At 39.0% G+C, this 22164-nt stretch overlaps 1 protein-coding gene across 2 annotated transcripts; it reads left to right on the top strand.

The window, feature by feature from the left end:
• The first annotated feature begins 230 nt into the window (after nucleotides 1-230).
• Nucleotides 231-19783, top strand: LOC121520965 (heterogeneous nuclear ribonucleoprotein L-like). Of its 2 annotated transcripts, XM_041804609.1 has the most exons (14): nucleotides 231-358; nucleotides 2932-3047; nucleotides 3203-3440; nucleotides 3697-3782; nucleotides 4536-4632; nucleotides 5667-5739; nucleotides 13230-13262; nucleotides 13847-13918; nucleotides 14169-14416; nucleotides 15330-15451; nucleotides 16075-16276; nucleotides 16382-16439; nucleotides 16668-16778; nucleotides 19199-19783. In XM_041804609.1, exons 1-14 carry the CDS (start codon nucleotides 281-283, stop codon nucleotides 19255-19257), a joined length of 1593 nt encoding a protein of 530 aa, XP_041660543.1. In that variant the 5' UTR covers nucleotides 231-280; the 3' UTR covers nucleotides 19258-19783. The 2 variants fall into 2 exon arrangements, with proteins under 2 accessions (XP_041660543.1, XP_041660552.1); XM_041804618.1 differs by lacking the exon at nucleotides 13230-13262.
• The last annotated feature ends 2381 nt before the right edge of the window (nucleotides 19784-22164 follow it).

Genomic DNA, 22164 nt, shown 5'->3' with positions numbered 1-22164 from the left:
AAACCCTTGATATACTAAATTTTATTGAGCACTGTAAAGAAATCGCCGAAGGTTATTCGCGGATAGATCGAATATTCGCCGTCTGCTAGTAAACCCTACCTATGCTTTCGTATCTCTCATTGGCCACAGTTTAAGTCACAAATTGATTGACAGCTAGCTTAGCCTATCACAGCCCACGATACCGTTTTACTGGGCGTAGTTACACGAGCCTCGTTTTTCTTGACTTTTCCGTCCATTTCAGTTGAGCGTCACTACCACCATTCTTTTTAACCGGGACAACATGGCTACTGCAGCGAGCCGTTACTACAGCGAAGACGGCAGGGCAACAAAACGACAGAAAACCGACGGAATGGCCACAGTGAGTAGCTGTAATTTGTGCTTCTCGTGAGATTAGATTGCGCTGAATAACAAACATGGTTGCCGTGTTTGTTGTAGAGTTTTATTCATTCAGATGCGTGTAGAGGGAAAAAAAAATGTCACGACGCGTCTAAGCAGTCGTTAGCTACATCCATGCAAGACTGTTGAGTGTTTGTATTGTTCATATTAGCTCAAAGAGTCAGTGTTTTCCACACGTTTGCAGTCAACAGTGACAGATATGGGACATACTGCGCACATATACATGTGGTGTAAGGTTTGAATGGGCTGAGGGCGGTTTCTCTGATCGGGCCTCGCGTGAACCGTAAACCGGTGTCGGCTTGAAAATAGTGACCGTGTTAACTGGCGATCTTCGGCCAAATTCGTATGTGATTGTCGTAGTTAAGAAAGTTGTCGAAGACGGAAAAATATCTGCATGGATATCCAGATTAAATTTTGATTATATTTTTTAGATAAATCGTTGTAATAAAATTGAAACAAAGACGTATTCGGTTGGTAGTCCCCACTTAGCATGGTCACTCCTTAAACCGTAACACTGGGCTTTGTTCTACTACCGGCCGGTAACATGAGAAGCTTGTTAGCCTGCAGCTACAGTTTATCAGGGGCATCAGACTGACCTCTGCATGAAAGCCACTATCTTCAGAGGGGCTTGGTTGTTTTCTTACTGTATGCGAGGCAGATTGAATCTACGCGTCTTTAATAAAGGCGTAGTAATTAGACTTTTAAATGACACCTATCCATTGCTAAGAACCAAATCAGTCTCGTCCCTTCCCCCATCTACACAGCCTTCACTCAGGTGAGTTTGCTTTTCAGGCATATGTTCAGAGGAGAACGTAAGAATCGCCATCTGGATAGCCTTCTAAAATAAAGGATAATCAAAAGATACAACTTAATAGATAGTCTTGGAAGTCTATGAACGTTTTTATTCTATATATTATGGTATATCAAAAGTATTAACCTTTTTACCCCTGCTTTCAGATTTCAAATTGATACCTGTACTAACTATAGTGCACTATATTTGCAAACGCTTTAATTTCAGTGATAGTTTCAAAGCTTATTACAAGCCCTCAGAACTCTACATTTTGTATACTTCTGACGTATTTAAACTATTTTTAGAACAGACGAAGAACTAACGAAATATAAGGCAAATTTGGGATGCAGTGATCCAGCTTATGTAAACAAAGTATTCCTATTTGTATTTGGATAGTCACCAGTACTGAGTACTTAACAAGTGGTTATACAATTGCTGTTTGTACAGTTATTTTCTTAGATTAATCAGATTTTTGTTGCTCATGCCCTTGACATATAAGCAGTACAAAATGTGCTGTCTGCTCTACTTTAAGTTCTTATTTATGTTGTATTACACAGAAGGATCATTAGTCATACTTATTTTCAATAAGTATAGCTTACTAAAATAAGGAAAATATGAGTTCTCGTAAACTATTCTTGAAAAACACTTGAATTATTGCATGATATATATGATTTAACTTATATAAACTAAGCTTATATAGCATAGAATCTCTGCTGAAAGAAAATTATTAAACTTTTATCTTTGCTACACATTTTATCAGGATACACAATATTACATTTTTGTCAATATCTGATATGTTTGTATTAATAAATTAATGTTTGCAGAAACTGTTATTTAAATGTTGCTCAAACCCAAACTTCGGTCAGACTTTAAAGTGTAAATCTTCATAATGAATAAAGAAAAAGACTTAGATATGTCTGTTGATTCAGCCTAAAATGCCACTGACTTATTTGTCAGATATTCAGTTGATGTAGGTAGTGTTTTATTGCCAAAATATCTATGTAAATATTGGCAAAAATGTTCATATTTGTTGATGCTAATAATTCCCTTCATAGGCTTCTATCTGCAGATATCATGTAGATAATATTGGGCACCTAAACATTTCAGATTTAAAAATGATTACGCCTTTGCAATTTGAAAATTGTAGTAGATCACATTATGATTTTATCTTGATTCTGATTCATTTCTTAGCCTTGCTGCAGCCATATCTTCCTTATTATCATTATCTGACAGGGACAGTCGTCATTGATCAACAGATACAAAGATTTGAAAAGGCTCTTCATCTTCCCCCCCGTCAGATAGAGGCCACCCTAAAACTGAAAATGAATTGGTTTGCCTTTAAAATGCAGCAGTGTGACATAACTAAGGGAGAGCAGATTGCACAGGAGGCTAGGTAGTTTTTCATTGGCCACAAATCATTACTGAGAAGTTTGAAATATATGCAGAATAAGAGACTTATCTTGTGGCTTTTATGAAAGGATGATCACTCTCCAAGTTTTGTGTTTGATCGTGGCACTTGATTTATGAGATTAAACGTTCAATTTTTCTGAAAATACAATATCACCTGCATATTTGTCCATTAAAGAGAGGCTTGCTTTGTGCTTTTGTTTAGCCTGAGATATATTTACATTTTTTCTTAGCCCGCTGTTAGTTCTGTACTGAAGGGGTTCCTGTGTGTACTGTATACATGTAAATACCTTTGAGGCTAGTTGGGGTTTTCATGAATTCTTCTTTTCTTTTTTCAGGGATACGAAGATCCTCACAAAACCCTTCCTTCTGTGGTGGTACACGTGCGAGGGCTTGTGGATGGTGTTACTGAGGCTGACCTTGTGGAGGCATTACAAGAATTTGGCGCAATCAGGTACAAGAACTTGTGTAAAAGATCAAGATTAATGTCCTTAGTGTCTAGTTTTGCTGTTACATGTAACCATTTTACAGTAAAAGACACTTGGGATATCTAGTTTTCTTTACAGCATTTAGTTCTTCTTTAACCCCTTCTTTGCTTTTGTTTTGTAGTTATGTGGTAGTAATGCCAAAGAAGCGTCAGGCACTGGTGGAATATGAGGACATGAATGGCTCATCCACAGCTGTAACTTATGCTGCAGACAACCAGGTTTACATTGCGGGCCACCCAGCTTTCATTAACTACTCCACGAGCCAGAAGATCTCCAGGCCGGGAGACTCAGACGATTCCAGAAGTGTTAACAATGTTCTTCTGTTCACCATCATGAACCCCATCTACCCCATCACCACAGTAAGCACACACCTTCTCTTTGGTCTCTTGAAAGGGGCATTACGTTTTTAAGCCTGATTCATGCTCGTGCATCAAATCTACACTATAGCATGCGTTTAGCCCTGAACCTTCTCAGAAGCCTACACGTGTAGCCTTTTGTGCACCGCCTCACAAAAATGGTCGTGCATCAGAACATTGCATTAGCAGTTGTTGTGACTGGTCCACAGGGTGACTTAAGTGTCCAGCCTTTTCTAAACCGTTCTTCACACCTTCACAGGATGTTCTCTACACCATCTGCAACAACTGTGGGCCCGTCCAACGAATCGTCATCTTCAGGAAGAACGGCGTTCAGGCAATGGTTGAATATCCTTTTTCATTCTCTTGCAAAAACTCACTGGTCGTGTATTTCAGTATCAGACTGTTTACCTTTGTCACAGTATGACACTTAATAAGCAGAATTATGATTGACGTAGTTTTATTAAAGAAACTTGTCTGGCATGTCGTGTTGTGTGAAAACCCCTGCAACCAGATACAAAAGAACCGGTACAACACAATGCTCTTCCAACATGCAGACACGCACTTGATAGACACGCAACATGTATAATCCCTGTAGTCATTTAAGTAGGGCTTGTCCCCCCACTTCTGGTAATCAATAAATCATCCAGAAATACATGGAAAACGTAAGAACTTATTTGTTAAACCAGGTACTGATGCACACTGAAGTATAAACCAAAGGTGTCACCAAACTGCTTTTCCTTCCTTGGTTCTCCACAGGAGGATTTTGTCAACACTTCACTGTTTCACTGTAGAATTGAGGAAGAAGGACCCAACTCGCTCTTTACAACAATTCGCAATGGATATGTGACTTTAGAAAATAACTTTATTAATCACAAAGGACATTCTTGTGCCAGCTTGCTCCCATTCTACAGTACAAGTATAATACAAAAGAGAACAAACATAAGGGAAATGCAAAAAGCATGAGGCATATTATGCGTTTTTAGGGACATATGGGAGACATTTACAGAAACCATGGCTTAAAAAAAATGGATATAGCTCATTTATTCTTCAAGTAACCATGCATGTCATTTACTGTGTTGTCCTTAATCCTGTCATCACATTTGACTCTGTGCAAAGCGCCCAGCGAGCAAAAGCATCTCTGAATGGAGCTGACATCTACTCTGGCTGCTGTACCCTGAAGATAGAGTACGCCAAGGTAAGATTACAAAAATATGTAATAAAAAATGTGAAGTGGGTGCAACAGACAAGAGCAACATGAACACCTGCATAGGGATGGGAATTTGAGAACCAGTTCCAATTGGTTCAATCCATTGTCATCATCTACATTTGATCTTAACAATTCCCTTATGGATTCCTTAAAAAACACGGTCTCGCAAGAGGCAGTCAGCACAAACAAGTACAGAGAAATCGAGGAAGTAAACATATTAGACGGTCACAAACGGGCTAAAGAAGTCAAACATGGTTTAATTTCTCAAAAATTAATTCAAACAGTGTATCATCTGTTGTGCATCTTTTTGCACAAAAACTGTTAATTTTGTACAAGACTGATTTGTTTTTGTTTTTGCTTTTTTTATGTCCAGAGATCTAGGGTCCAGAGGCTAGATTTATATCTATTTTGAGGGTTTAAAGACAATAAGCTGTAGTATTATATTCTAATTCAAGTTTGGAGATTGAAGATCCAGAGAGCAGTTTGTTTTAACTGAGACATTTTCAATAAAAAATAATTTGTTTATTTTAGCATGTTGTCCTCCCAAACACTGGATGTTTAAATTTTTTAGTACTTAAAACTGTTCATTCTAGCCAGTATTTAAAGTGTGCTTGTCATTGATTCTCATTGAAGGGGGCATACATGTTGTTCAGTGTTCAGAGAGAAACGGACATAGCAAAATTTTAGCTGTCAACAGTGAAAACCTGTATAGTCTACTTTTAAAAAAAAAAAAAAAAAAAAAAAAGAGAGAAATTCACAGTAAGGGAACAATAAAGAATTGAATCAATAATGGCATCATTATCAATAAAAATGTATCAATTCCCATCCTTACATCTGCACAATTGAATCCACACAGCAGTTCCAACACTGCTATGAATGTGAATAATCAGTTTAAATAAGCTTGTGTGGAAATTATTTTAATGAAATAATACGGTTAATTTTTCTGCCGTGATACTGGCACTTTTGAGTTTCCTGTTTACTCGAGTTTTATGTTCATAGTGTCATTATTTGTGTTTCCTCAGCCAACTCGCCTGAATGTGTTCAAGAATGACCAAGACACCTGGGACTACACAGACCCCAATCTTGGCGGTCAAGGTAAAATCTTAAACACAAATATATTCTCAAGCTATTGCTTAGCACCACACATGCCTTGTATCTGCAAAGACTGATGCTGTTTTACACCCTTATTGCCACTGTTAGGAATTTTAGCCACCGGTAAAAAGGAGCGAACTCCCGTCAGTCAAAATGTCACACTAAAGCCTGAATTTAAATCATTTTAAATTTAGGCTTTAACAGTTTAATTGAAAGAAAATGTACAGCTTAATGACTGAAGGGTCACTGAGGATTAACCTTCTTCATCTGCACAATGGGCAGGGTTCACAAGCAGGGGTGAACTGTCAGGGTGAATAGGGGCATCATATAAACAATCAGGTGAAGGAGCTCAATAATTCATACATGAAAGAACTCTGTGTGGTAGGAACGGCTGGAACACATTGACAGAGGAATGAGGTTGTTTGCCAGCTAAATTGGTCATATTCTTGAGGTGTCTAATTTGTCACTTAAAGAAACATAACAAAGCCCACACTGTCTGGAAACTGTGTTCCTCTGTATCTTGAGGCTAGCATTCTTGTTTGTCGAGGAATGTAGTTGTTCTGGTTGACTTGACCTTAAGGTGCAGAGTGAAAAAGTGTCGTATACAAAGTTATAAATTGTACTAAATCAAAACTTCGTTCTCAGAGGGGCTCTTGAGTTCTTTAAGAGGATTTTTTTTTTTAGATTGGCTTGAATTTCATAACAGATTAACCCAGTAAAACCAGAAGCTCTGCAGTTATGAAATCCTTAAAACGCAAGACATTTGATTTGAAAAGCAGAATAAGAAATGCATATTTTGGCGGCCAGTGTTTACATGTTTTAATCATGTTTTCATCAGCATGCCCTTTTATTTACACCCAGCTGTAAAGTAACACTAAGAAAAAAGATAAATGTAATGGTGGTTCCCTTTACACTAAAGATTCTAAATAGAGCATCTCAAAATGAACCAAATTTTTGGAGCTTCTTTTTGTATAGAGTCTTTTACAGAGAATTAGTCGGCCCTGGTGCCTTTTTTTAATGTAATCAGTGAAGTCTTGGCCTATATTGTTATTAAAATTGAATCTTTAAAAGACTCCATAAATTACCTAGCCCTTGGGGGAGGAATGATCTTTTTCAAGCCCCTGAAAAGTGATAATAAATCTGTATTTTAGGGTTTGTTGTGTAACAGGACAGTGTATTATGAACCACCATGCTAAATTTCAGTCATAGAAAGCATCTGTAATTTTAGCATTTTAAACTTCAAAATCACTAAAAATGTAGCAGTAAAATCTGCTCTAGAGTAGCATGGGCGTGGTTGAATGAGCTGAAGCCACGCCCACTCATGAGAAATATGATTCTCTCAGATTTAAAGAAAATGTTTCTGATCAGAGCAGAGACAGAAGTTGGGGATTAAATTTAGTGTTTTTCTGGCACACATCTCTGTTACAATGCTCTTAATGACCCGTAGTCCAACCGTGGCTGATAGATTTGAGAAATTTATCTCTCAATGGACAAAAATGCTGCATGAAGCTGGCTGTTAACTCTTCATGAAGGCAGCAACATCAGCTTACAACTGTACTGAGATGAACTGGTCTGATTTTATATCACTGTAGCATTAGGGACTGATGGTATCATGGGCTCAGATTTTTGCCCTGGCCAAAGTAACCCATCCAGGAAAGAGGTGAAAAACTTTTTAACGGTCTAATTCAAAAATTCAGTCACATGTAGATCTCAGTGTTTTCACATTGATATCAACCTTATTCCAACACACCTGGTATGTTAGGACACAAAGTTTGGATGATCATTGTACTCCATTAAACTGTTCCTCTGTTGATACTTTGATTAATGTACTTTATCATACTCATGTAAGGCTGGAGAACAAAGGCACAGTTAAATCTACTCATACTGAAAATAATGGATGGTAAGAATTGTCAGAAGGTGTGATCACTCAATATGGCAGTTTTCCCAAACATAAACGAACTGAATGTACACTTAGGGGGTTTACTGTTAAGTCCATTTTCCAGGTTTGTTTGGTTCATTTGTGCTGGTTGTAAGCATCAATCAAACAACCATAGCAAGAATGCTTGAAATATCGGAGTCTGTGGCTTATTTTTTGTGACTTCGGTGCAGTTCAGATGTGAGAACCTGCACTAACGTTGATTTGACCTTATTGTAGGAATCATTGCCCTTTTTGGATCAAACAAGGAACCATGAGCCAAGATCGTGGCCTTAGACAGCTGCCGTGGGCCTTCTCTGTTTATTGTTGAGGGTCTGTTAAAGATCACTGGCATTTCTGACATTTAGAAATGTTTAGGGTGGATGAGCAGGTTATGGTTTAGGAAGATAAACGTGCACCTTTCCCAGAACTGTTTTGATAAGCATCTTCAGTAACTCAGTACATCAACATATTTTAGAGCTGTAGTTCGTCATTTTGGCTATATTGCTCACCTACAGTGATAAATGCTTATAATATAAAAACTGATAGCTAAAGGTAACACCAGTTTGTGGAGCTGTCTGTTCATCCTTACAGTGGAAAGTGTCTTTTGTGCAGCCACAGCCAGGCTCGAGTTAACTAGTGTTAAGTTCTGTGACTTTGTCCCCAGAAAAACCTCTGACCAATCAGTGAGGATTTTCCTTGTGCATCATAGCTTTGTCTTCTTATAAATGTTCCTGCATAAACACAGACAAAACTTAACATAATTTTGTCACAAGGTGACAGTCTGGTCCACGAGTCAGACCTGAACCATAGGCGTGAAACGCCTGTGTTTTTTTCTTTTGGATGAGTGGTAGGATTCAGTCTGAGTTTTTGTGTGCAACAAAAGCAGCCACGAGTCAAAGAGAAAACAGAGAAAGCCTTTGTCTGACGGAAAAACTGCTGAGTGACAGGCAGGTTTATGACCTTCTTCCTCTGTTTACATACTTCAGGCATGAGGATACATACCTGTTGCGGACAAAGTCTTCTTTTTTCTAACTACCGTTGTTCCTCCCTTTCCTACCACACCTTTGAGTTTTACAGGGTTTTTCTGGGTGAATGTTCTGACTCGGATACCAGTAAATACGATGGCTCATATGTTTTTACAAAAGAAAATGCATGCTTCCTTTTTAAACTCTAACAACACTCAGTGGAGACAATCTTTCCACCGTGACTGATCCTGGTCTCTTCCACTTAAGTCAAACATTTGGTTGTTTTTTCCTAAATGGGATTGCCAATCCCAGGAAAACCATTTGGTGCACAGATGGATCATAAACTCATATTTTGAAGTGTGATTTGACTGAAGTGGGCCTAGACCAGCATCAGTTAAGTCTGCTGCATCATTTAATTCTCATGACCTCCTGGTAAATTGCTGATCTCAGCAAAGTTTCCAAAAACATTCAAAGAAGTTTTTGCTACAAAGGAAAGGCAAATACATGCTGACAACATGTCCACTCAGCAACCACCATCTCAACTATCCACTTCTCCAGTGAGGACACATCCATTTTCATACAGAGGGCCAAATGTCCCCAAAGAATCGAGGCGATACCCTACAAGACACCATCCATTCAACATGAAGATGTAGGACTGATCTTACAACTCATGCCTCATCTCTGCATCCCAGCACAAGAGCCACGAAGACAACGCACACTTCTAGAGGGTGGGGAGATTTGGGCACTGAGCTACACTTGGTCCCTTCCACCACCTTCTTTTCTCACCAGTTTTGAGACACAAGAGAATGACACATTGAAGTAGGCCAAAGCTTGCATCTACAACCTACCACTGTCTACACCAAACGAAGACTGATACCAACGAAGACACAACATCCAACAGAAGGTAGAGGCAAACATCTCTCTCAGTACATCAGATGATGCACACCGATATTAACCAGTCGACCAAGCTCACATTTTTTAAATGCCTTGGCCACTCCTGTACTGTTAAGAGCTGCAATGCTCTTCATGCAAAAACAAAACAAGCAACACACCCTGTGACAAAAGCTGACGCCGCCCCGACTGATCCAATAGATGAATCACACCAGAATCAAGCTGTAGCCAGTCACTTTGGAGTCAACACAAGACAACTGATGAAGACGAGACACTGCTGACAACACTTTCAAGCACACTCAGAGCCCAGTCAGGCCCACTTTTGGTTTTACCCCACATGTTTCCTCCCACATGGAGTTCAGCTTTTATCTCTTGTTCTTTCTCTTCATCTCATCTATTCCTCCTCCTGATTTTCTTTCTACATGCATCCCTGTTAAGCTTTCCCCTTTGAGTGTAGTTTCAAATTTTTTAAGTCTGTAGAACCTGTTTAACACCCTCCATGTGATGCAGGTTTGGCAATATACGCCTAAGAGGAGCCAGCTTCCCAACTGAAATGTGCTCTGGCAGCCTCAAGGTCTACCTAAGCGGACTATTTCAAAAAGGATGGAAACACCAGCCAAAGCACCAGCCAGATGGACATTTCGACTTGATAAAACCAGGAATTGATCCTGACGTGGAGAGTTGTTTCCCCCAAAGAGGAAATCGTTAATATGCGATGAAATGAATTGAATGGAGAGTGTTGGGACTACTACAGCAGTTATCTTCCTCCTACTGTTTGTAAGCTTGCAGTAAGTAAATCGAGACCCTCCTCTGGGAACATAACTGCACAGCACCACATAAACCCAATGCCCAGCACCCAACATCGCCACACAAGTCTGACAAAACTTGAAATGTTTTCTTTCTGTAAACAGGTTTAACCCTTTTCTCTCCGAGGGACGAGGGTGGTGGTCAGGGTTCTGTCTGAGCCTGTATTTTTAACATCGCTAAAAACTTACTGTATGTTTGTTAGCCATGTTTTTTGCTCCTGTTTTACAAACATCAGAGGTTGTTTTATAGAGCAGGTTTGGTCCAAACCCTGGGTCTGTTTACCTTGAGTGGGGGATGGTCTGAGTTTTCCCTTTCAGAAAGAGAGGTATCGCAACCCTTAGGAAGGAGTGTTAACTAAAGGCTCTTCAAGGCAAAATATCTACACCCCTGTGATGTTGAGTCTTCATATGAATGTTGGGGAAAAAGTGACAGAGATTGAGTAGAACTCACTAGATGACTATTTATAAATAGCTAGTATACTTTACTAGCATATTTGATCAATTTTCCCTAACCAAAAAAGATAGTGTTGAATGGTCCTGTTTTTATCATTTATATCGTTATCACAATAAATAAAAGAATAAATAATGATATCATGATAAATGTTTTAGTCCATATTGGCCCCAAACAGTCCCAATAGTCCCAAACAGCTGCTCTGATACGCTGAGGGAGAAGAGCATGTGGTCAGTACCCAAAGCTCGCCATATTCATGCGTTCCTGTAAAGCGTCCTTGGGTTTCTTGAAAGGCGCTATATAAATTCAAGATATTATTATTATTATTATTATTATTATTATTATTATTATTAAGGGGCACTGTCTCTTGATTTACTGGAGGCTTCATGTCACTACTATTGACAAGTACGTTATACAAACCAACTTTATAAATGTTGTAATATTCCTTTAAAATGACACTAAATAGCAAACTTGGCACCAGTCTTAATTTCTTTGACGAAAACTAGGACTAAAAATGGATCTTTGATGACTTGAACTGACAAAAGGTAAGTTCAGTTTTCTTCAAGATGACTAAAACTAGTAACCTGACACGCCAGATGGATGTGTTTCACACATCCATCTGGGAAAGCTTTAATAGGAAATGTCTGAGAAAAGGCAGGGTTTTTGAAAAAAACTCGGAGTGTGATTGGGTAGACGTTCTGTCTGTCACATCTCTACGGGCCAATCAGAGCAACAAAACAAGTGACGTAGCAGCTATCCAGCTGCACATGCGTAGCTACTGAGGAATAATGCCAAACATGGCGATTATTGACATGCAAGTACTCGACATTTGTCGTTTTTGAAAAGAAAACAACTCACTGCTGTTCTTTGTTCTTCTTTTAACAAAGAAATGTCATCAAGTTCTGATAAAACTGGTGCTTTAGCAGCATCCGCGCTAATCTCTTCCTCCATAACTGCTCCAGCTCTTGCTGCTGCTTGTTTACGTCACGACTCTGCTGCACCTGAAAGTACTGCCCCTTGTTGCTGATTGGTCCTGTCACTTTCTAACCGGGCCCAAACGGTTCAGATGGGAGCTTTGCAAGATGGATTCGCCAGTGAAAAACAAGGAAACGGGCTTATCCATCTGCTTTGCAAGGTTATAAAACTGGACTAAAATGTCATTAAGTTTTCACCAGACATTCAAAATCCTCCTGATATTTCTCCACCTATTTTACCACCTACCACTCATGCCTCTGAGCTGTAGAAAGCAGGGATCCCAGGTTTGGCAGGGTGAACAGAGCACAGACGTAGACTAAAACTATAAAAAGAAGAAATAACTAAAATGTGACAAAAACTAAAAGTCACTTAATCTAAAGACTGACTCTAAAATTAAAAATAGCTGTAAAAATGAACGCTGCTTGTTGCCAATTTTGCCCAGCTTCTTAATGAGTGGCTAACAACATGCTTTAAAATGCTACAGAGTACAATATCTGCAATATTTTACAGGTGCAAGTACTTCGGCGTGGTTTCAGGGCTGATGAAGATGTTTGTATTGGTGTTAGTACATCACTTAAAATTACTTTGAATGTGTCAAATATGATTTAAAGTGAGATGAGCCTATTATGCCTAGTTCTGAACTGATGAAACTATGTTCATGTATTTCATGCTTCTGAGTCTGCTTTTCTCTGATTGGCCCGCACCTAAATGGGGAAAATGGTTAAATACCTCTAGCTTTCACCTATAATCCTACTGTGCCACAGTGGTACTTCATTTCTTAAAAATGCAGTCGTATTCCCTGTAATTCTGCATAAAAATGTCTAGTTAAAGGGAGATGAAGTAAAAGGGTCTCTTGTTGTCATCTGTTGCCATAGTGATTAATCTAAGCGCTGTTAATGTTTTCTTTTATATTCGTGGTGCACACACTTAACTCAGAGTGATACTTCTGACTGAACTATTTTTCTGGAACTGGAAGCTCAGAGATTCCCATCTGAGGGTAAATCAACTCAGAATTCAGGATCTGACTCAGACTTTGTCGAACCTGCTCTCTGAAATCCAGGATTTTCCTGGACCTGTGTTTAGGGTCTTTAAGAAGGAAATCAATTTTAAATTTAAATATTATGCATAAAGTTAATATGAAGTAATTTGGCTGTGTTTAAACCATTTCCAGACCTGTAAATTGCATTGCATCCCATAATTTGTAGACTCCTGTCCAAAATTTATGAGCTGGGTTTGATCTCTTCTGTTGCCAAATTTGAGGATCTGCATGAGCCTGGCTGATCATATGCAGAGCTACTTGGCTGTTCAGATTTCATAGTCAAGTTATCCTGAGATGTTCTCAAAATGAAAGACCGCTTTGCCATGAGTGGCTTTACCTGACTCTGCTGACATGTATCCAAGGTTATTTCACACATGCCGGGGGAAACTTACCTTTTATTAACCTGGCTTCTGTTCTGATTGTGTATGATTATTGTGTGCCTGTACAGATGGTGATGCAGATGACAATGGGAGCAATACAGGTGTGTGTGAGCAGAAGAGATTTATTTTTGAATACAGTTAATTATGATTCTTATCCAAAGTGACTTTGTTTAATAACCTTGCCCTTTTCATTTTTTAGATCATCAGTATCCACTCCATGTTCTCCATTTCCCCTGTTGCACTTGATATGCTAAAGGTTAATCTTTTGGACTAAAGGAGATGTGTTTTTGCGGGGATAATTTCCATTGATCTTGATGTCAGTCTTACCATCTGTTGTGTCCCCATGCCTCCCTTCTTATGTCCCTCCTAACCTTAATAATAGACAAAAAACTGCACAGATTTAATATTGTTGTCCATGGGGCTGTGTGGTGGGAGGGTTATACATTTGTATGCAGATGAAAGACGATCTTAAAATGCATGTCTGCCTCAAGTTTGATTAACTGTATTTTAATAGAGCATAATGGGTCATTCTTAATGGTGTGCCTTATCGGCATCAGAGTTTATCAGACAATAACATCACTTATTCTCAGGCATCCTATTGTAGTGATAACAGCCTGTCTTTATGCCATGCTAACCTGTCACTTTTTCTCTCTTCCTATCCTCTCCTGTCTTCCTGTTCCTATAGATGATGTGAATGCCAACCCCAACAAACGCCAGAGACAGCCCGCTTTGCTTGGTGACCACCCTCCAGAGTACGGTAAGGCTCGCGTCCACAGTGAGAAGAAAAAGGCTGTTTGGGGTTTTTTCCCCCCTTTGGAGACTAAGTGTTTTTGTTCTGTTTAATTCATGAAGTGTTTTCCTTATCCTCAATCAGGATAATTTAACTTTATTTGTTTAATTAGAGATAAGAGTATAACTAGGTGCTCTAAAGTATTGCTTTGTAGGACTATTAAGTTAATCTCACCTTGCTTAAATAGTTTTTCTGTTTTCTCTCTCTCGTTCTAAAGGAGGTGGCTATCATGGCTATGACGAGAGCTACGGATCCTCACCCTATGAGGGTCGTCGCATGGGTCCACCAATGAGAGGGCGTGGTGGGAGGAGTTACGGCCCAGGCTACGGTCCCCCTCCTCCTCCTCCTGGCGAGTACGGAAGCCATGCTGAGTCTCCAGTAGTCATGCTGTATGGACTGGACCCTGCAAAGATGAACGCTGACAGAGTCTTCAACATTTTTTGTCTCTATGGAAACGTAGAGCGGGTCAGTATCTAACAAACTCATCTGTTTTCAAATTAACCATACAGCGGTGAAGTGTCGCGCTCCACCCTACTAACACCCTAAAGAACACTAAATATTATGTGTTTTAGCAAGCCACTGTTGTCATTTCATTAGTGAATGTCATACATTGAAGGAGAAAGGCTGCTTTTAAAATGTTGATGCCATCTGGGTTTAACCTGTAAACTGATAAAGGCAAAACAAAGCATTTTAGGAGCTTGTTGGCACTTTTACTCATCTTTCCTCTCTCATTTTCTGAAAATCCTCCATGAAGCAGAAACATTTGTTTACTGTTATATAACTACACATAATGGAGCTCAGTTTAAAGATAAAAATAATCCTCAATTTAACACAAGCACGGAATAGAAATGGGTTGAGCACAAAGTTCCATCTCTGCCCAACCCACCCCGCCGAAAGATGGCACAATGAAGTTTTCAAAGGACATGTAATACATGGTTTAGAATATTTTGAAACTAAGTCATTGATGTATTATTTAGACAATACATTTTTGTCCTGTGATTTAGTAAGGTGTTTTATGTCTGTTTTTTAAAATGTTTTTCTGCAGGATTTATGAGTAGTTGCACTTTAAAATAGGGAATGTTTCTGATGATCTCTACTGTAATATCCTTCATGATTGACAAGCTTAAGTACTCAGCAGACCAAAGGGGGAAAAACGGTTAGACCAGAACAAAGAGCTGTCCACTAAAAACAACTCTGACTGCTTTTATTTTAGACAAGGGAAAGACTCGCTGAGTGAAGCCACAACAACAAACAATCCTCCTTGAAACCTTAATCCCACACTTAACACTTGACAAATGGGTCTTTTATGGCTCCTAAGGGCAGTGTGGTATTAACTTTCACCAAACTGGTCAATCCTGTCCTCTGTCACTTTCCAAAGGTTAAGTTTATGAAGACGAAGCCTGGAGCCGCCATGGTTGAGATGGGAGACTGTTATGCAGTGGACCGAGCCATCACTAACCTGAACAACAACTTTCTCTTTGGACAGAGACTGAATGTGTGGTGAGTTTACTTCTGTCCAGTTCAGTGCACAAAGGAAATAGTAAACTCCTGTACAGAGAAGATTTCTAGCTGTGTAGTTAAAAAAAAACGGTTCCTTTAAAAAGTTTTTAAAGGAATAAATGACTTCTCAGTTAATCACAATGTGAGCTTTGAGCAACCAGGTCAGATACACTTTGATAGGAGCAGCGGTGGACACAGTTATTTAAAATCTAGCTCCATTGACTTTTAGTCCTTCGAGATGTCACTTTTTAGAACTGTTAATCAAAAAACGGTTTTCATAATGTCTGAAGTTAAAACTGAAACGTGTAAACTTCAAACAGTCCACACCCTTAAGCTGCATGTGTGTTTGCTCATCACATTTATTTACACAGCAACTGTGTTTCAGTAGAACCATAGACCGCTGCAATCTTTCATCTGCACCCCTCAACTCACCCTAGCTGGCTACTTTTCCCACCGGCTGACCACCCTGCCCCATCCCATGCAAATATCATTATTATACAGTCTTCTTTTTTTTTTTTTTTGTCAGACACCAGACATGTCAAGGCTTCAGCCTCTGTAAATTTCTCTGCAAATGTGTGAATGTAAAGTCAAATTTTAAGACTGATCATCATTCCTCTTTGCAGTGTGTCCAAGCAGCAAGCCATCGTACCTGGGCAGTGTTATGACCTGGAAGATGGAACGAGCAGTTTCAAGGACTTCCACGGCTCCAGGAACAACCGGTTCACCTCACCAGAACAAGCAGCCAAAAACCGCATCCAGCACCCGAGCAATGTGTTGCACTTCTTCAACGCCCCACCAGACGCCACGCCGGAAATTTTCTCTCAGGTCAGTAGAGATGGAAATAAAGTTTTTGTACTGGCTGAATAATAATCAGTGCATGACCTGTAATCCTGACCTGTATGTAGTTTCAAATTGTTTTTGTCTTTACAGATATGTGAAGAGATTGGTGTCAAGAACCCTGTCAATGTCAAAATGTTCACAGGAAAGAGTAAGTTGTTTTGGTTCTGCCTTTTTACATGAGGTTTGTTCATAGAAACCTAACAAAGAATATGGACCTTGGAAGTTGTGTGAGAAATAACGACTTCAGCTATATTGGAAGCAGACAACTTTTTAGATTTGAGGAGCGATATTAAAAGTGCAGAAAACATTAAATGCAGTTACTCTTGCATCAGATTCTATTCACTGCCAACATGACTAACTTCCCTCTAACCATCAGGCGGTGCAGCTCCCAGTGACCGCAGTGCTTCGGGTCTGCTAGAGTGGGAGTCTATCAATGATGCCATGGAGGCCCTGGCCATGATGAACCACCACCAGATGAAAAACTCAAGTATGTATCCCAACATGGTCAAGTTGGACCAAAAATAAAATTTCAGGGTTTTTTTTTTGGACTGTATGGCGATGCGTATCTCTATTTTTCCATTTATTCTTAAAAGAGATAACATGTGGTTGTTGCTTTTCCAGAACTGTAAACATATACAATTTTTGAATTATTAATAATTGCAATTAAGCTCCAACATACAGTCTACATTGTACAAAAACACTGGCAACCTTTTTGTATATTGAGGTTGAGATTGGTGGTATCAAAGTACAAAAACTTGATGATTTATGAGACTTTTAAACCTAAAGATGAAGTGCACAGTTGCTCTTCTCCTGTTCCACCTGCTTATTCAAAAGTTGCCAACAGATTTGAGAAATTAAGGCAATGTGCAATTGTTTGCCCTTCAGTTTGGTAATTAGATTAATACATTTCCTCATATTGGGTGATCTGGACTTGGAGTCTTTTAATCAGGTATCAAAATCATCAGATTGTTTTACTTAAAACAAAAAAGCTCCCAATTTAAATAAAATAAATGAGAATTTTACATTTCAAACAGATTATCTCTTGATCATTTAGCATTTTACTGTTACTTTAAGCAATATTTTTACTGAGCATTAGACCTGGTTTTTGAACATTAATATTAACTGTTAAAAAAAATTAGATTAAAAAAATTTTAAAAATTAAAAAAATTAGAATATCATGAAGAAGTTCAATATTTTTTGTCACTCATTTCAGAAAGTGAAACCCATATATTATATAGACTCATTACACATAGAGTGAAGTATTTCAAGATTTTATTTCTTGAAATTTTGATGATTATGGCTTACCGATAAGAAAACCCAAAATTCAGTGTCTCAAAAAATTAGAATATTGTGAAAAAGTTCAATATTGGAAAGTCATGGTGTCACACCCTAATCAGCTAATGAACTCCAAACACCTGCAAAGGTTTCCTCAGCCTTTAGATGGCCTCTCAGTCTGGGTCAGTAGGCTACACAATCATGGGGAAGAGTACAGACTTGACAGATGTCCAGAAGACAGTCATTGACACCCTCCACAAGGAGGGTAAGCCACAAAAGGTCATTGCTAAAAAAGCTGGTTGTTCACAGAGTGCTGTATCCAAGCATATTCATAGAAAGTTGAGTGGAAGGAAAAAGTGTGGTAGGAAAAGGTGCACCAGCATAAGGGATAACCACAGCCTTGAGGGGATTGTTAAGCAAAATACATTCAAGAATTTGGGGGAGCTTCACAAGGAGTGGACTGAGGCACACATCAATAGACATGGGCTACAAATGTGGCATTCCTTGTGTCAAGCCACTCCTTAACCAGAGACAACGTCAGAAGCGTCTTACCTGGGCTGTGGAGAAAAAGAACTGGACCATTGCTCAGTGGTCCAAAGTCCTCTTTTCAGATCAAAGTACATTTTGCATGTCATTTGGAAATCAAGGTCCCAGAGTCTGGAGGAAGAGTGGAGAGGCACAGAATCCACGTTGCTTGGAGTCCAGTATGAAGTTTCCACGGTCAGTGATGATTTGGGCTGCCATGGCATCAGCTGGTGTTGGTCCACTGTGTTTTCTGAAGTCCACAGTCAACGCAGCCATCTACCAGGACATATCAGAGCATTTCATAATTCCTTCTGCTGACAAGCTTTATGGAGATGCCAGTTTCATTTTCCAGTAGGACTTGGCACCTGCCCACACTGCCAAAGGTACCAAAAGCTGGTTCAGTACTGTGCTTGATTGGCCAGCAAACTGGCCTGACCTGAACCCCATAGGGAATCTATGGGATATTGTCAAGAGGAAGATGAGACACCAGACCCAACAATGCAGATGACCTGAAGGCCGCTATCAAAGCAGCCTGGGCTTCCATTACACCTGAGCAGTGCCACAGACTGATCACCTCCATGCCACGCCGCACTGATGCGGTAATTCATGCAAAAGGAGGCCCAACCAAGTATTGAAGGCATAGAAATGAACATACTATTCAGACGCCTGACATTTCTGTTGAAAATATCCTTTTTTAAAATTGATCTTATGTAATACTCTAATTTTCTGAGACACTGAATTTTGGGTTTTCTTACCTGTAAGCCATAATTATCAAAATTTCAAGAAATAAAGGCTTGAAATACTTCACTTTATGTGTAATGAGTCTATATAATATATAGGTTTCACTTTCAGAAACGAGTGACAAAAAATATTGAACTTCTTCATGATATTCTAATTTTTTGAGATGCACTAGTATTGCCCAGTCCAGTGTGTAAACGGCAGTCTCTGGTAGCCTCTTAGGAGCACGAATTCCTATTTTTACTTTTCACAAATTAGAGTTTCTTCTAACAAACGCTGTACCTAGATATGAATATAACCAATGTGTAAATAGTTCTATCAGTCCCATGTGTCATTTTGTCTAATCCCGTGTCTCTTTTCTCTTTCTAGCTGGTCCTTACCCTTACACCCTCAAACTCTGCTTCTCCACCGTTCAGCACGCCAACTGAGCGCGTTGTAGCCAGGGAGACAAAATTGGTCCACCATTCCCAAGTTGATGTGTACTTAGACGATGACTGCTTGTGACACGCCTGGGGGAAACCGATTCTCAGACACCTCATTCTGTGAAATATGTTCAGACAGAATTGATTCTTGTATTTGGAATGTAACACAAACCTAACAAGCAGCCATTCAACATGTTTTGATATTTATGCCCCAGGTGTGGTTTAAAGTACCTGTGTGTCTTCAAGATTACGTTGTCCTTTTTATTTTTTGTATGAAGCTTCTACAGAAACCTGACATGTGAGAGAGGCTATTTGATGAGAGTTGATTTTATGCTCAGGTGGTTCATCAACCATGGACGTTGTGGTTTTGTAAAAGAGTTGTCTTTTGGAATTTTAATGGCTCTGTTTTTTTCTTATTGATATTTTAATTTCTCCATTTTAAGTTCTGTGTCCCCACGTCTGATCTGCAGTTGGAGAATTGTTTTGTTCTAAGAAAATTAAAAGGAGAAACAGAAGTTCAGTGTTTCTTTCATCTTCAGAGTAAGTTTGTTCTTTGTTCTCAAACTTCAGATAAAAATGTAGGAATATCCTTACCAATTAGGTATACCTGTTGACTCATTAATACAAAAATTGAATCAGCCAGTCACAAGGCAGAAATCGGTGGATTTAGGCATGCAGAGAAAAAGAGGGAAGAAAAACAAGTAGTGTAAAACAACAGAACTACTCAGAGAGCTCTAGAGGTCTCTAGTGGAGGGCTGAAATAACTACAAATTTTAACCTTTTTCTAAATGAGGTGCAGTCGACTAAGATTACACCACACAATGCAATCATTTCTTGTTATGATTTTTCGAAGATTTTCATCCTCTACATTTACAGAGCATGTAACCAATAACTATTCTCTTCTTTAACTGAGTTAACTTCCTAAGCTATCCTGATACTTTATAGTTCTGATTTTCTATATCCTACAAGGCACACCTGATGAATCTGACTGAAATTCAAGCACTGATTCACATGATTTAAAGAAGTCAGGATAGTTTCCTTTAGTATTAACAGTTAGGAACAAATCATGGTACAGCCTCATAGTTTATAGATGGATAAAACCAACCTGTTAAAAGTCAAAGTATCTTCTACTTCTTGAGTTTCTACACTTTTAACCATAATTGCATTTGCTTATCAGTAAACACTTTCAAAATCTATCATTTCATCTGTAATTAGTAACGTAAAACCTTTTTCCCCATTATTGTATAAAAGATATTTATTGATTTATTAGTACACCACTTTGGCGAAGTATTCAGACCCCCTTCTGTCCATTTTGTTACGTTGCAGCCTGATGTTACGATCATTTCAACTCATATTTTCTCCCATTAATCCATGCTTGGTACTCCATAATGACATGGTGAAAACAGATTTTAGACATTTCTGCAAAAATAAACAAATATCACATTGGCATAAGTATTAAGGCCCTTTTCTCAGCGCAGCAGCAGTTGTAGAGATGAAAGGGTTAAAGCAGGGCTCTGTCTGGGCCACATTCACAGAGTTGTCCCTATGATACTCCTGTGTCTTTGTCATGTAGGCAGGTGAACTTTTGACCCAGTCTGAGGTCCTGGGTGCTATGAAACAGGTTTTTATTGATTCTCTGTATTTAGCTCCATTTAGCTCTCTCTCAACCCTGACAAGTCTCCCAGTCCAAGCTGCTGAAAAACACCCCCACAACATGATGCTGCCACCACCATGTTTCTCTGTTGGGATGGTATTGGGCAGATGATGAGTACTTCCTCGTTTCCACCAGACATAAAATTTAGAACTGAGGCCAAATATTTCCAATCTTGATTTCATCAGACCAGGGAATCTTGTTTAACCCACTCTGGGTATCCTTAAGGTGCTTTTTATGCAAACTCCAAGTGGTCTTTTCAAGTGTTGCACTAAGAGTCTTCTATCTAGCCATTCTTCCATAAAGCCCCAGATCAGTGGAGGGCTGCAGTGAGGGTTGTCCTTCTGGAACTCTGTCCCATTTCCACACAGGATCTCTGGAGCTCAGTCAGAGTGGCCATTGGGTCCTTGGTCATCTCTCTAACTTAGGCCGATTGCTCAGTTTGGCTGGGTGACCAGCTCTTGAAAGAGTCCTGATTGTGCCAAATTTCTTCCATTTAAGATTTATGGAGGCAACTGTCCTCTTGGGAACCTTCGGTGCAGCAGAATTTTTTGTAGCCTTCCCCAGATCTGTGCTTTGAGAGAAGTATGTGCGTGTCCAGGTCATGAAGAATTACTTTATTTACCACAAGTAGACTCTAATCAAGGTGTAGAGACATCTCAGCGAAGATCAAGAGAAATGGGAGGAACCAGGGCTAAATTACAAGTGTTGTTGGGTCAGAATTCTTAAGCCAATGTGATATTTTAGTTTTTTTATTTTTTAGAATAATAATAATAATAATAATAATAATAATAATATCTCGAATTTATATAGCGCCTTTCAAGAAACCCAAGGACACTTTACAGGAGCACTTATAATAGAAAATAAACATTTCTAAAAATCTGTTTTCACTGTGGAATACTGAGTGTAGATGAATGAGAAATAAAATGAATTCAAACGACTGTAGCATCAGGCTGTAACATAAAATTGTAAAAGGGCGTCCTAGTACTTTCTGACTGCTGTGTGTATTAGCTGAGTACTTGTGTAACCCTTAGATAATTCCACTAGTCTCTAAAGCCAGACAAATACTTACACTCTATTTATGTTTTTAAATATTCTCAAAGCTTTCGATGTTAAATCATTTCATTTGACATTTAATCACTTCAACACATGTATTGTAAATACTTGCGGGTGAAGGTTGTTAATAGAGTTAACCAATGGGTGGCAGTCAGGGTCCATGTATGAGAGAACTTGTCAGACACGCAAAGACGAGCAATGAGCAA

Source organism: Cheilinus undulatus, linkage group 2 (genome assembly GCF_018320785.1).
Source record: "Cheilinus undulatus linkage group 2, ASM1832078v1, whole genome shotgun sequence".
In the NCBI taxonomy this organism is placed as follows: domain Eukaryota; kingdom Metazoa; phylum Chordata; class Actinopteri; order Labriformes; family Labridae; genus Cheilinus; species Cheilinus undulatus.
Note: the sequence above shows the minus strand (reverse complement) of the source record. Positions and strands in the feature narration are given on the sequence as shown.

What these genes read in the sequence shown, in the direction of transcription:
- LOC121520965 (XM_041804609.1), top strand. Translation starts at nt 281, where the DNA reads ATGGCTACTGCAGCGAGCCGTTACTACAGCGAAGACGGCAGGGCAACA. An exon ending in AAACCGACGGAATGGCCACA is followed by an intron (nt 359 to 2,931) that starts GTGAGTAGCTGT and finishes TTCTTTTTTCAG; the next exon opens with GGATACGAAGATCCTCACAA. An exon ending in CAAAATGTTCACAGGAAAGA is followed by an intron (nt 16,440 to 16,667) that starts GTAAGTTGTTTT and finishes TCTAACCATCAG; the next exon opens with GCGGTGCAGCTCCCAGTGAC.